Source organism: Propithecus coquereli, unplaced genomic scaffold (assembly GCF_000956105.1).
Source record: "Propithecus coquereli isolate 6110/MARCELLA unplaced genomic scaffold, Pcoq_1.0 Scaffold44, whole genome shotgun sequence".
Lineage (NCBI taxonomy): Eukaryota > Metazoa > Chordata > Mammalia > Primates > Indriidae > Propithecus > Propithecus coquereli.
In genome coordinates, this window is record NW_012150174.1 from 7743109 (window position 1) to 7757209 (window position 14101).

Below are 14101 nucleotides of genomic sequence, written 5' to 3' on the forward strand. Positions count from 1 at the left end.
TGATGACACTGAAATTTTACTTTACCTGTCAATACTGAGTTCTAAACCACATTGCTCCCTGAGTTGAGGAATTAATTCCTCTTTTGATTGCCGTACAGTCATTCCTTTAGCAAACACAGCATCTAGCAGAAACTTGCATGGCTAGAAAAATAAACAAACAATTAGAACTTGGAATTACACATTAAAATAAGGACTACCAAAACATTTTATTTGCACTTTGTAGTGTGACAATTAAGGGGCTGGGTTTAGAAGTCTATCTTTCTTGTTTCAAATCTTAGCTCCACTACTTACTAGCTCAGCTATCTTGGGCAAGTTTACCTAACATCTGTGTGCCTGAGTTTTCTCATTTATAAACGAGAAACAGTATCTTCTTCATTGGGTCATTGTAAAGATTAAATAAGATAATGTATTCACATATTTCCCTCCTTGTAATAAAATAACCACAATTTTGAAAGTAAAAAGAATTTTAAGGACTAAAATGAGGGAAAAGCATTCTAATTCCCCAAATCCATTAATCAATCAATTGCTTCAACAGAGACATGGTATCCACAAACCCCAAACTCAGAAGAACATATAAGTCAAAATGACTGCATGGGTCACACGTAAGAGACATAATGGGTGCCAGATAAAATAAGTATCTGTTGTACAAAAAAGGGCATTCTATGAAAAATTTCCAGTTTTTACATTTGTCTAAGTCCCCAATAAAATGTTATAAACATCTTGAAAATATGATCTTTGTCTTATACTTTTGGGTATTCACAAGTCTTGCACACAACAGAAACTAAAATATTTTATTGATTACTCTTTAAAAAACACAGCCTGTTTAGATCATTAACCCACCATTTACAAGTTGTGTGACCCTGACCAGATACTTAACTTCTCTGTGCCTCAGTTTCTTCAACTATAGAATGGGAATAATATAATAAATAGTACTTACATCATAGAGCTCATTGATGAGGATTAAATGAGTTAATATTTACAAGCACTTAGAGTACACAATAAACACTATATAAATGCTTGTTAAATATTAAAATGACTCTCTGAACACAAAAAGTACTTATAGATTCTACAGGTCAACTACTACTCACATGTAGCATTACATGAAAACAGAAGGCAAGCACGGAAAAATCCCTTTTTAATAGCAGGAAAATTTTGCCTCACTTCAGCACTTGTAGCAACACGTTAAAGCAGGAGGATGAGAAACAATAGCCTGAGGGCCAAGTTCACGGCTGCTTGTTTTCATAAATAAAATTTTATTGGGACATAGTCATTCTCATTCCCATTGGTTTATTATTGTCTATGGCTGCTTGTGCTACAATGACAGAATTGAGTAATTGCAACAGAGAAACTATGGCTTGCAAAACTAAAACATTTCCTAGAAAAAATTTGCTGACCCCTGCTTCAGAGAAATAAAAGGAAATGACTAGTAATAAAATCTCTGCGTTGTATCTTTTTAGTACAACAAAAGTAACCTTACATTGCTTTGAAATGTATTACTTACCTCTTGTTCATTGACTAAAAGCTGGTACACTTTAACTCTGTATTCTCCTTTTTTAAGTGCTCTCCCCAGTCTAATTGTAATCTATAAATTAAAAACATTTTTTTAGATATGTTGTCTCAGTAAAATAAACAATCCATTCTCGCCCCATTGCTTAGTTTTGCTTTTCAGAATTCTTTAGATTATGGACTCTTTGAGACCAGGTATATCTTATACCTCTGAATCGCCAGCACCTGGAACAGTAACTGACACACAGTTAACATTTTACAAATGTTTGTTAGATGAACGAAGAAAAACAACAACTAAAAAACAACCCAAATAACCATAAAACATCAAGGGATCCTTTTAGGGTATCTACTTCACCTTACTTAGAAGCAGTACAAGATGTTCTCAAATCTATCATTTAAAACAGACTCTAATTATTCAAAGATTATTTGAATCAACCTTATTTTCATCTGAGAATGATGAAAGTGTCTCATTCAGTCGGACGCTCTCGAACTCTTGATTGCTGGCATACACTCGAAAGACCTTGAAGTGAGAGGACAAAACTCCAACAAAGGGCTCTAAATGTTGTTTGAAAGCTGCCAGAGTAATTCTTTTATCAACATGCACCATCAACCCTAAGCACAAAAAGAAAAACAAAACGAAACAGGAACAAAAATGTAAAACAACCTCTGAGTATAAATAAAACAGATCATATACTTTTTATTATACTGTAAGAAGTACCACCCCTTTCCAGTTAGATTTTTAGCTAATATACTATATTAAACAGACAAACACACACAGTTTATGACAGGTATAATCTGACAGCTTAAAATGTTTTGAGCTATTTTAAGTGCTTATTTTATTTATTTATTTAGGTCGCTGAATTTGAAATCAAACTTCCAGGAACTCTTTTAAAAATGCATACCTTTAGGTGGGATTCCAACCCTGCCTCCTCTGCGTACTTACTAGCTATGGGACATGGAGTAAGTCACCAGCCTCCAGACTTCCATTTCTTCATCAGAAAAATGGAGATAATAATAGAACCTAGCTCACAGTGTTGTGGAGTGAATTCAATGAGGTAATACATTTATCGTGCTTTTTGCACAGTGCCAGATTCACAGTAACTGTCTCAAAAACTATTAGTAATATTATCTAGTTCTAGGATTTTTACTAGAAAAAAATGTCAAGACTAGCATACTAAGATGTCTGTTTTACCATGTGCTTGGGCTGTAAAAGGAACTGTATCTAAATGAATCAGAAATTAGCACCTCCTCCAGCCTTAACTTTAAGCTCTCTTGGCATTGTAATAGGATTATCTTTGATAAGCTTAATTTTTTCCTAATGCTTATTATTTTAAACTTTTGTCCCTTATTCTATAAGCCACTCATGAGGATACTTCTGGAATGCTTCTATTTACCCTGTTCTTCATATTCTAGCATAAAGCAAAAACACAACTTAGTTAGTTGTTTCTTTCTCTTAGAATAAGGCAGTGCTACCATGTTGCCTCAGGGCCATGGTCCCTCTACAGCCCCAATCTGCTCCTATGGAAGGTCTTGTTTTTCTGTGAAATCTACAAAGGTAAAGAATGAGACCCTAAAACACTCCTGGTTTACATTGGTGGGTCATCCCAAGTCTTGGGTCGAATTTCTCTGAGTGGATTTTTCAAGTAAATTAATGTTCACTGACTGTTCACCTGGTTATAAAATATAGATAGGTTCATCACAGAAAATGTGACAAGTACTAATTAGAAGAAAATATAAAGAGGGCGAGAAACTTTGTTTACTCTCTATCTTTAATTTTTTTTTTTTTTTTTGAGACAGAGTCTCACTGTGTTGCCCAGGCTAGAGTGCCGTGGCGTCATCCTAGCTCACAGCAACCTCAAACTCCTGGGCTCAAGCAATCCTTCTGCCTCAGCCTCCCGAGTAGCTGGGACTACAGGCATGCACCACCATGCCCGGCTAATTTTTTCTATATATTTTTAGTTGTCCGATTAATTTCTTTCTATTTTTAGTAGAGACGGGGTCTCGCTCTTGCTCAGGCTGGTTTTGAATTCCTGAGCTCAAACAATCCGCCCGCCTCGGCCTCCCAGAGTGCTAGGATTACAGCTCACCACTGTGCCCGGCCTACCTTTAATTTTTTTAAAACACCAATTTCTAAGCTTTAAGGAGCACCCTTAAATGTTAATAATCCAACTTTTGGCAAAGAAGCCTCTATTTATGCTATCCAGCAAGGTACTAAATTTCTTGAGAGAAAGGTGTAATGGTGGCCAGGCATGGTGGCTCCTAGCACTTTGGGAAGCCAAGGCCAGAGGATCACTAGAGGCCAGAAATTAGAGACCAGCAGTTCAAGACCAGCCTGAGCAACATGGTGAGACACTGTCTCTGTAGTCCCAGCTACTCAGGAGGCTGAGGCAGGAGGACCACTTGAGCCCAGCAGTTTGAGGCTGCAGTGAGCTATGATCATACCACTGCACTCCAGCCTGGGCAACACAGAAATTAAAAGGTTATGGCTGGATTTCAGTTTTGCCATTTTAGTCTGATAAATGGCTGTAGTTAGGTCATCTTATCTCCCATAGGATCACAGTACCAATCTCACAGATTATCATTATGACAAATGTAGTAAATTCTAAAGCATTACTCAAATACAAGATATTATTGCCATTTTGGTTTCTTTCCTAACTTCTAGTAGTGTTGTATCACAGGAAGACACAAATGTTTGTTGATTATAATATGGTCTAATATGGTGATTAGGATAAAGGAGCTCTGGAATTAGATGGCCTGGCCTGAATGAATTCCTAGCTCTTCTTCGTATATTAGATTTGTGACTTTCACTTCTTAACCTCTCTGTATTTCAGTTACCTTTACTATAAAGTGAAAACAATGGTATTTATACCCCTATTGTGTTTTTGGGTCGACACATGTAAAATGCTTAGCATAGCCTTGGCAAAGAGTGTTAATTTACTGGCTATAATTATAGTTTTAGAGATCACCAGCATACCATTTTTTCCAATCTATCTCTTTAGACTGAAGAATCCAGTGTCTTCGCAGTACAACCTGAAAATATCTTTAGGGTTTGCCTTTTTCTTTCCTTTCTCTTATGTATTTTTTTAATGCAATGGTAACCAAAATTGTACAAAGAAATTTTAGTGCAAATGCATTATTATTATCTTTATTTAACCTGACTTTCCTGGGTTTATAGCCAAGTGCCTACAAACTACAACCAGGTCTTATCCCAAAAGTATCTTCAGAGAATGGTCTATAACTACTCTCTGAAACAACTCCTGCATTATAACTGATAGATAGCTTGAAGACTATCATTTTAAGTATTGTTGGATTATTCCTAATTGAACTGCCTATATTGCAAATAGTATGTTATTCTTCAGATATCAAATTCTTTGTTTACCTATCACACCTTGACATTTCATCAGTCTGAGGAACCTGTCTTACCACTTATCATCCACGTTTTCCCAGATACCTACTTTCAGATGACTGAGGAACTGCCATGAACTAGTCTTAGTACAGACTCCTGAAAAACCTGGTTGCTGGCTACCATTCCTGCTCCCCTATCTCTAAATATGAGAAGGCATTTTCCAGGGTCTTCATTTTTCTTTTCAAACAAGCCTTCTGTATGGCTTCTGAACGCCTAAATATGTAAGTTGTAGCAAATGGTTTCTCTTCATCACCATGTTTACTATTCCAATGAACACTAGTAAATCAGCCTAGTATGAATTTCCAAAAGGTTAAAATGGCCAACAATCTACTTTGTAAAGATTTTACCATTCTAAGATGGAAACGAGACTCTTCAAACTATAATTCTAAAGTATTCCCACTGAATTCTTCCTGAGATTGAGACTATCATCCAGTCAAATTTTTAGCACACCATTTTAAAACAAACCACTGAAAAGAAACTTCCAACCTTTTCCTGAAAAGGAGCTAGCTACTTTTAATTTTTCCAATGCCCTTGATTGGTTGAGCATGGGAAGAAAGCAGAGTAGCTCCTAAACATAATATTTTTCCTACTACAATGGAAGGGAAGTAAGGAGCAGTGGTAGCAGCTATGGGGCTATAATCAGAATAACTGAGTCTGATCCTAGCAGTGTGACCTACTAGCTGTGTGAAATCAGGCAAATTCCTTAGTCTGTCTGAGCCAGTTTCTTCATCAGTTAAAATTGTCTAACAATTTCACAGAGCTGTTAAGAGAACTAAACGGAATAATGCGAGTTAATGAGCCTTAGGACGTAAATGCTCCAAAGAAATTTAAAGCATTATTATAATATGATTTCTGTCTCCATTTTGGCCAGCCAATCCACATTTTCACACTTGAGTTTCTGCAAGATATACATAAGGATGTCATATAATTTCAGTGTTATTTGGATCTAACTAGTTAGAAACACAAATCTCTATACTTTTATTGCTGATTTCAAAATTTCTATTACTTCCTTTTAAAAAACAGAATTTTGAGACTACAAGCATCATAATACAACTTTTAGAGTGGCTGGTTGTGTACCTCCTCTCCATTAGATGAGGCATCAGGCTGCATCTTAGTCATCTTTTCTTCTAATAGCTACAATAGGCCTGGCATCTAGCATAAATTCAGGAAATATTAACTGGATGGGTGGACGAATAGATGAATAAAGGGTGGGGCTCTCCCCCAAAGGTAAAAGGAGCAAGTATCTTCAATTAGAAGCCTTAAATTCTAGTAATGGTCCCACTTACTGGCTATACACGTACTTTAAGGCAAGGCATTCATCCCCTATGAGCTTCAGTTTTCTTATCTGTCAAATGAGGATATCAATGTTTGCTTTATTAAGGTCAGAGAAGCTTTAAGTGAGAATAAGTGTCTTAAAAAGTAAAATACAAAAATATAAGGATGAAAATTAATATTTGCTTTGTTAAAGACTAATGCAAAACATTCAGATTTTTAGCTATTTCCCTTTTACACCTGAAGAAAGATTTTGTATCCTGAGAACTTGCTAATTCTTCAGTTGGGTTTAGTCTTGGGTTTTATAAAAGTTCTTTTATTTTAAGTCTCATACAATGTTGATAAGTTTTTGTTGTTGCTGCTTGTGCCAAATGCCCAAACTGATAGATCTCTTCCATCTTTTTGAAATTTATGCATCAGAATTTCTAGTTTGTACCTTGCCTGGAGTTACTCCAAAGTAACAATGTTTTTTTAAAAGAAGCCCTTTTTCTTTCTCTGACTTTCCCAGTTAATTATGGACTTTGTGAGGGAGCGTTGGAAGGAAGGGGTAGAGAGAAGGGTGAGGATGTAGAAACGAAATGTTCCTGGGCATTGAATATCAAATTTTCTAAAGTGTCTAGGCTTTTTGTGTTGTATATTATTTACTTTTTAAAGCCTTCCTTAATTTTTTACTTTGGTACTCTATTTCATCCTAATACTGAATACTATTTTTTTTTTACTTCTTATCTCGCCGGAGTTCTGATGAGATAATATCATTATCAATCATCATTATCAATATCATAATTATCATTTAATGTATTGCATAGGTCTAAGAACATTGTTCACTATAACTGCATCAACAATGAAAGAAAGGTGAATAGAAAATAATCTTATAATCCAAAAAGTTACAGGTGATCTTAGAACTCAGTACCTAATGCTTTACTAAATATTTAAATAAATGGAGAGAAAAACTAATGTGGTTTCAAGGACCCTTTTTCTTTTGAAGTACATACATTTATGTCCTTCCCCAGAACCTTCATCTGCAGCATATGGTTCTGCTTTGAAATACATGTACTGCATTTCTCCCCTACTCTTGCCACTCTCATCATATTCACTATCGGTTCCAGAGTCTTCTTCTGCTGTATCCCAGGTCTCTTTTTTCCCTTCATTTGCTTTAGTTCTTCTACTACTTGTGATACTGTGAGAGTCAAGTCCATTGGCCAAAGGGATCTGAGCATTGTCTGCATTGCACAAAGTATCACTGCTATGACTGGAGCTAAGAATATCACTGTCCACCGAACTTGTACTCCTGTCATTATTCACATCGGAGTCTGATCGTTCTTCAGACTGAAAATTTTCTGGATCAGAAGTTTGAATATGCTGTTCAAGTTCTCTATTATCCACTGATGCTGAAGAGTCCCTCTCATTGAGAGGTGATTCGATGTTTTCAAAGTCACTGGTCTCAGTACTTTTGCTGCTGTCCCCATTATCTCCATCCTGCTGTTGCTGCAGTGACAAGCTTTTGAGTTTTTCAGTGCTTTCTTCTAGAATAGCTTCCACAGACTTTAGGCTCCCTACAGGTCCTTTGACTCTTTCACAATCATCATCCACATTACCAGAATCACCTCCAGCTTTATGGTATGTTGTCCTTTTGTTATAAGATCCTGGAGATTGTTCAGGTAACAAAACAAATAATCTGATTGTATTTGCATGCCGATCCAGAAGTTTCCATAAATGAGAGTCTGCAAAGGCCATCTGGTAATCCAAAGTCTCAGAACTTTCAACAAACACCTAAATAGTAAGTCAAAAAATATTATATCATTAATTTTAGGGACATTCTCATTCATCATAATATCACATCAATACAAGACAGTACATAGTAAGTTATAAAATTTGTGATGATAAAGTTTCTGAAGGACATTGCATTGTTCTGGAGACTAAATGAAACAACTTTTAGGCTCAGATATCTTTGCAACTAGTCATAAAACTATGCTAAGATAGAGTAGATGGACAGATAGATATACAAACATACATCTTGTTTATCGGGCTGTCTACTTTTAGAAACTTTTGTATTATACATGTTTCTCTTTAGGAAATAGAAGTTCAGCATGAATGTAGATAGAGGAACATGTACAAAGATACTTTGGGAATGCAACACCAAAATCCAGATTATAGAAAAATTTAATGGGCAAATGCTTTGGTTTTATAACAAATAAATTACAAGGAAACAAACAACCAAAAAGGACACAGGAAACTTACAGAAAAAAATTTTGTAAGATAGTCAAAGAACTATGAACATTAGATACTAGGCTAATAATAAGGCATTTTTACTTTTAAAGCTATATAATGTATTATATTTTTAAAAGAATTCTCATCCTGAAGAGATATATTTTCATATTATTTACAGATGAAAAGATATGATGTTGGGGAAGTTTATCAAATAATCTGGAGGAAGTGGTGGTTAAATATAGATGAAGCAAGAGGTGATCATTGTAGAAGCTGGGTGATGGGGAAATAGGGGGTCATTATACTATTCTCTCTACTTTTGCATATATTTGAAATTTTCCATAATAAAGTTTTTTTTAAAAAATGAAATTCATATACATAAATTTAGCAATTATCAATAACATGTTGGGTTTTGCATTAAAAAAATAACTCTATCAGTTCTATTCAGTAAATGTTACAAATCAGGACTATTAGCTAACTGTTTAAGGAAGAAAAACGATTTAAGCAAAAAATCAAAGTTAGATCCCTCCTACACTCCTTAAAACAATATATGGCAGATTAGATATTTGAACGTTTTACACACACAACCCCACACAGAAAAGTAATAGAAAAAAATATAAGTGAATAAAAATTATACATCAGGATTAATAAAACAATACTAAGAAGGATTAAATGAGATAAAACACTAGACTGAACTAAGATGAATGAGATTGGACAAGGTGATAAATAAAAGATGGCAAACAAGGAAAACTTATCTAGAGTGAACCAATGACATCAGGAACAAACACATACAAAAAACGATACGTGATCGAACACAAAATATCAAGAGATAAAACAAGAGAACAACATGAATGTTCTCCTTTCTAACAAAGATAAATGAGTAGGCAAAGGGAATAATGCTGGGTGAACCCAAGAATGTAATTATCTCTACACTGGGCATGCCTCTGACTTACCATAAAGTACTGTTTTATGGGAGAAGCTTAAGAATGAACAAACTTCAGAGGACATAATCACTGTAGGTAGAAATAGTCATGAAGGCTTTCACCACAGCAGGAGGACTAAGCTGGAGCTTGAGAACAAAAATGTAGGGAGAGGAGGAAGAACACTCCAGGTGGGGGTGCACATGAACAAAGGCAGAAAGAGTAGAACCAGTGAGGACAGAAAGAAACCTGATCTGACCTGACTACAAAGGAAGGTAATAACTGTAAAGATGTGAGAATTTAAGCTCCAGGAAGACAGTGGATAGCTCTAGAGGCCAGGCTTATAATATTGAACTTAATTTCATTTACTATTACCAAACAGCATAGAAAATAGTAATGAAAAAATAAAAGACATACCTTGTTACTTCTAAAAAAACCTTCAGCTTTCAGGGTTTTACTGGGCACACTGAGAAGACGCAAATCATTATAGCAGCGTTCCAGCACTATTCTCATTGTTTCAGCAGGTAAATGGATGGCCTATAATAAAAGCAATTTAATAAAAAGTACTCTTTGAAAAATAATTCTGTTTGACTTAGCAATATGGGAAAACAAGACACTGATGAGTTCTTCTTAAAAGTAGCAGAGAGAAAAATAATTTTAGCAGAGGTTTTAAAATCTTTGAAAAATCTAAGGGAAAAACAGTTATATCCATTAATCATGCTGCAAATCAGGAGAAAAAGAACCACTTATTAATATATCCTCTGAAACTATTTTAAAGTTCAGGATTTTTCACTAGAAATTCTATTCCTCTCAAATTCGCCAAGTAAATGAGGTGATTTGATTCCAGAGAAACTAAATAACTGACTTTTTGAGAGTTGACATCAAATTGACACTTGCTTAATTCCATGGATTTTGATAGGCTCTTCTGTATTCTGTGAATAGGTGTTAGTACTTTCACTAAATCAATTTTCCTTTGTATAAAATGACATTAGTAGGTAAAATTTATTCTGAAATTCCACATTCTTAATTTTTGGAGTCATTTTATGAATTTCACATGAAAGGAGCAGATAAAAATAATTTACATTTTAAAAAACAATTTGTTTTCAATACCAACTAATGGTATCACAGTTATGAATACCTAATTGGTAGGCAGTCTAATTATACTGTAAAACACTGTATTTGTTAACATAATGTGATTGCCTTTATTCTCTATGGACATATTTTTCACCAAGATTATGACCTTCTTTACGCAAGGGGCTATTGTCTGTTTCCTTCATATTATACTTCAGTGTTCACACTCCAGATTAAACTTAATTTTTTTTACATTTGGCATTTGTACTTTTTAAATGTAATGCAGAGCAAATTACACTAACATAATATGCATTTATGAGCAATTTAATCACAAAATATGACTTCACAAAATGGTTTGTTTCCTGGCTATTATTACGAGGGCAAAGCATTAGAAGTCGTTTTTTTAAATATAATAACCACCAATTCTTATATGATATTTTAAAATTTTTTTTACGGAGCATTTATTTATTTTTTATTAACATTTCTACAAACCTGTTAAACAGCTATTAAAAACCACAGATGATAAAAAATGAGTATAAGATGAATGACTGAAAACTGGACTCAATTTCTTGACCCGCAATTACTGAACAATTTCCACTACACCAAGAGATCTCAACCTGAGGTTCAGGAACCCTGCAAAATTTTGCTTGTTTGTGTTTCAAGATTTTATACAGTACAGCAACGGTCCCCAACCTTTTTGGCACCAGGGACCACTTTCATGGAAGACAATTTTTCCACAGGAGAGGAGGGAGCAGGGAGGCGGAGCTTAAGTGGTGATGCGAGAGCAATGAAGAGCTGGAACCAGCTCTAGACACAGATGAAGCTATGAAGCTTCATTTGCTCACCTCCTGCTGTGCGGCCCACAGTTTCCTAAGTTTCATGGAAGACAATTTTTCCACAAAAGTTGGGAGGAGCAGGGGTGGGGCGGAGCTTTGCAGTCTGGTCCCTAACAGGCCACGGACCACTACTGGTCCACGGCCCAGGGTTAGGGACTGCAGGAGTCCAGGACCCTTGAATAGATAATAATCATTTGTATGGAGTGGACTAGAACTTTTGCCCAAGGAAATCTGAATGTTTTCATCATCATATTTTTCCAGCTGAAAAAATCTGAATGAGCCTATGTTCTTTATCACTTACTCACATAATGGGGCCAATATTTAATGCATCACCTTTCTTGTCAAGTCTACTGCTCCACTTTCCTCCTCTATTTCTATTTTATATCACAATCTTTCTGGTTACCCAGGTTTGAAACCCCTCAGGTCATCCGTGCTTCTGCCTTACCCCAACATTTACCAATTACAAGTCCTGCCGATTCCACTTACGTAATCACTCTCAAAATCTATGTCTTCTCTCATTCCCAGTCACACACCTTCACCTGAATTATTCCAACAGTCTCATCTCCATTCCTGACTCTCCCTCAATCCATCGGGAACACTAGTCTAGTGTCACTTTTGTGTTTACTGTTTAAATCCCTTAATAATCTGTACTTACATTTCCAAGCCTGTATTTTACAATGATCCAGCCAAAACACACAAGTCATTGTTTCATGCACTTGCCTCAAACTTTCTTACCTCCATACTTTGCTCTGTTTCTTCTATTTGAAGTGTCCTTTCCTATCCATAGTTGTCTTCTAACTATAAATATTAGCTCCTTGAGGTAGAGCTTATATCTTATTAAATATCACACAGTGCCTTGTACTTTATAGCAGGCATTCAAAATTATTCACTGACCAATTTTAAAACTTACCTTTGAAATCAGTTGTTTGAACTCTGTAACTGTCTGATTTAAGTAAGCACGAACAGTTATAGGAGCAGCTACAGATTCTGCCTTTAGATCAACAACATGAACTTTCACCATCACTTCTGTCACAATGGAAGACAAAAATACAAAATTGGAGGTTATTATTTTAATGTATTTCACATAAGCAACACATCCTTAACGTGTTTCCAACAGATGGCAGAGACAGTACTTTCTAATTACCGAGATAGCAGATGTATGTTATACGTGTGTAATATACGTTAAGAACATCTTTCACAATTTATCACAATACAAGCAGACATATATAAAGAAATGGAAATGAGGCTAATAAAAACTTCTCCTAGTTCTCTTTTAATAATGTTAATAGTAGTCTTCATTAGGAAGTATTATTTTTGACTTATATACCTACAAAAGTAAAAATGTGATTTTTAAAAATACATGTTTTGTTTCCTTGTAAAACGTGACAACACTGTCAAATTTATCGAGCATATTAAAAATACAAACCCAAAGTTCCAAATACAGACTAAAACCACAACACTACATAATTATAAAAAGCTAGACACTGCAAAACAAATACTAAAGAGGCATTGCACCTCCACTTGCTTTTCAACGACCATCATTAAATTATTTAAAATCTTATTCATAATCAAAGACCTCTTCTCATCAAAATAATATTCTCTATAGCCCATGGAAAATTCTGCACAAAAACTATTCTGGTTTATGTGTTTGCTTTTTCACTTAAATCCTTCATGTTACAATTTAATCCCATCTTCTCCTCTTCAGTTTTGAGGAAATCATGTTTATAAATAAACTTTTAGTCTCTTGAAAATAATTGATCTTTGAACTACATTTAATACATAGTTATTCTCTATTTGTTTTAACCTTTATATATATTATATGTCAATCCTCAGTTTTTCCCTATGTTGTTAATTTAAATCTAACAAAATATTCTGCTAAGGGCTTGATTATTAATGAATAAAGGAGATTACTTTATAAGTTTTACAAATCCACACTCACATTTAGAGTTCATTCAAAAAAGTGGTATTATTGCTGACTCATGTTATACTTTAATCATTCTATCCTTTCTCTATCTAGCTCAAAAATCTGCAAGGAAATATCCCAAAGGGACTCTGCAGATAGCGTAGAGTCTGACTGAAGTAGGCATCACCAAGTTTACAGAAATGAAATTTACCTACTTAAGAGAGAGCTCTTTGAAAGAATACTACACCTAATCTACTTTACAGAGATAGAGGCCTTCATAAAAAAAGAAGCTATACAGGATCCACAGAGGAATCGAATTTAAAAGGGCAGAAGGTTTTTTAAGTTTAACTTCTATGAAAAAACACAAAAAACTTTAGTCTGACATCTGATTAACTGATGCAAGGGAGTTAGGGTCAAGACACAACAGTAAGAATTTTGTAAAATTATTTAAACGTTTTGATTTTCTCCTATTTGTTACAGTTTACATATAGTGATTACCAGAAAACTTAAGACATGAGAAAGATCATGTAACTGTCTTTAGGGACAACTCTGGGAAAACCAGAGGATGGTGTTTTGCTTTCCAAAGCAGTTCCAACCAAAGAAAAAACCCCCCACTGTACTGAATGAAGGTGATAGATTTAATGAAGAAAGGAAAGCTGAAGTCTCTGAGATCTGTAGAAGTGGAGAAGATGAAAAAAAAATTTAAATGTTGATTGTGACGTGGTTATTATGAATCCACCCCTCCCCGAAGAGACTGTGAAAAACAGACTCTACTTCTGAGACTTTAAGGAACACACTTTTTTAGACCAAGGTCTTCTCTATAAAGAGAGAAAGAAAGATATCCTCCTAAGAGATGAACTATTAATAATAACTTTAGGGATTTATAGCATACAGAATAATTATTGGAGAAGAAAAATCTCACTGAGGACTGTGAGCTAGAAGTTTTGTTGTTTCTTTTTTAAATTCTGTGTATAGGTCTTTG

General features: G+C 34.9%; 1 protein-coding gene across 3 annotated transcripts in view; it reads right to left on the reverse strand.

The window, feature by feature from the left end:
• The window catches only part of USP47 (ubiquitin specific peptidase 47), a 115674-nt gene that overhangs the window by 6566 nt on the left and 95007 nt on the right, over nucleotides 1-14101 (reverse strand). For 2 of the 3 annotated variants that reach the window (XM_012654407.1, XM_012654405.1), the window contains 6 exons: nucleotides 12127-12242; nucleotides 9727-9846; nucleotides 7177-7954; nucleotides 1943-2118; nucleotides 1502-1582; nucleotides 26-141 (listed from right to left, as the gene is read on the reverse strand). In XM_012654407.1, the coding sequence (XP_012509861.1) occupies nucleotides 26-141; nucleotides 1502-1582; nucleotides 1943-2118; nucleotides 7177-7954; nucleotides 9727-9846; nucleotides 12127-12242 (1387 nt within the window). The remainder of the gene's footprint in view (nucleotides 1-25; nucleotides 142-1501; nucleotides 1583-1942; nucleotides 2119-7176; nucleotides 7955-9726; nucleotides 9847-12126; nucleotides 12243-14101) is intronic. The other variant, XM_012654406.1, reaches the window with a different exon arrangement.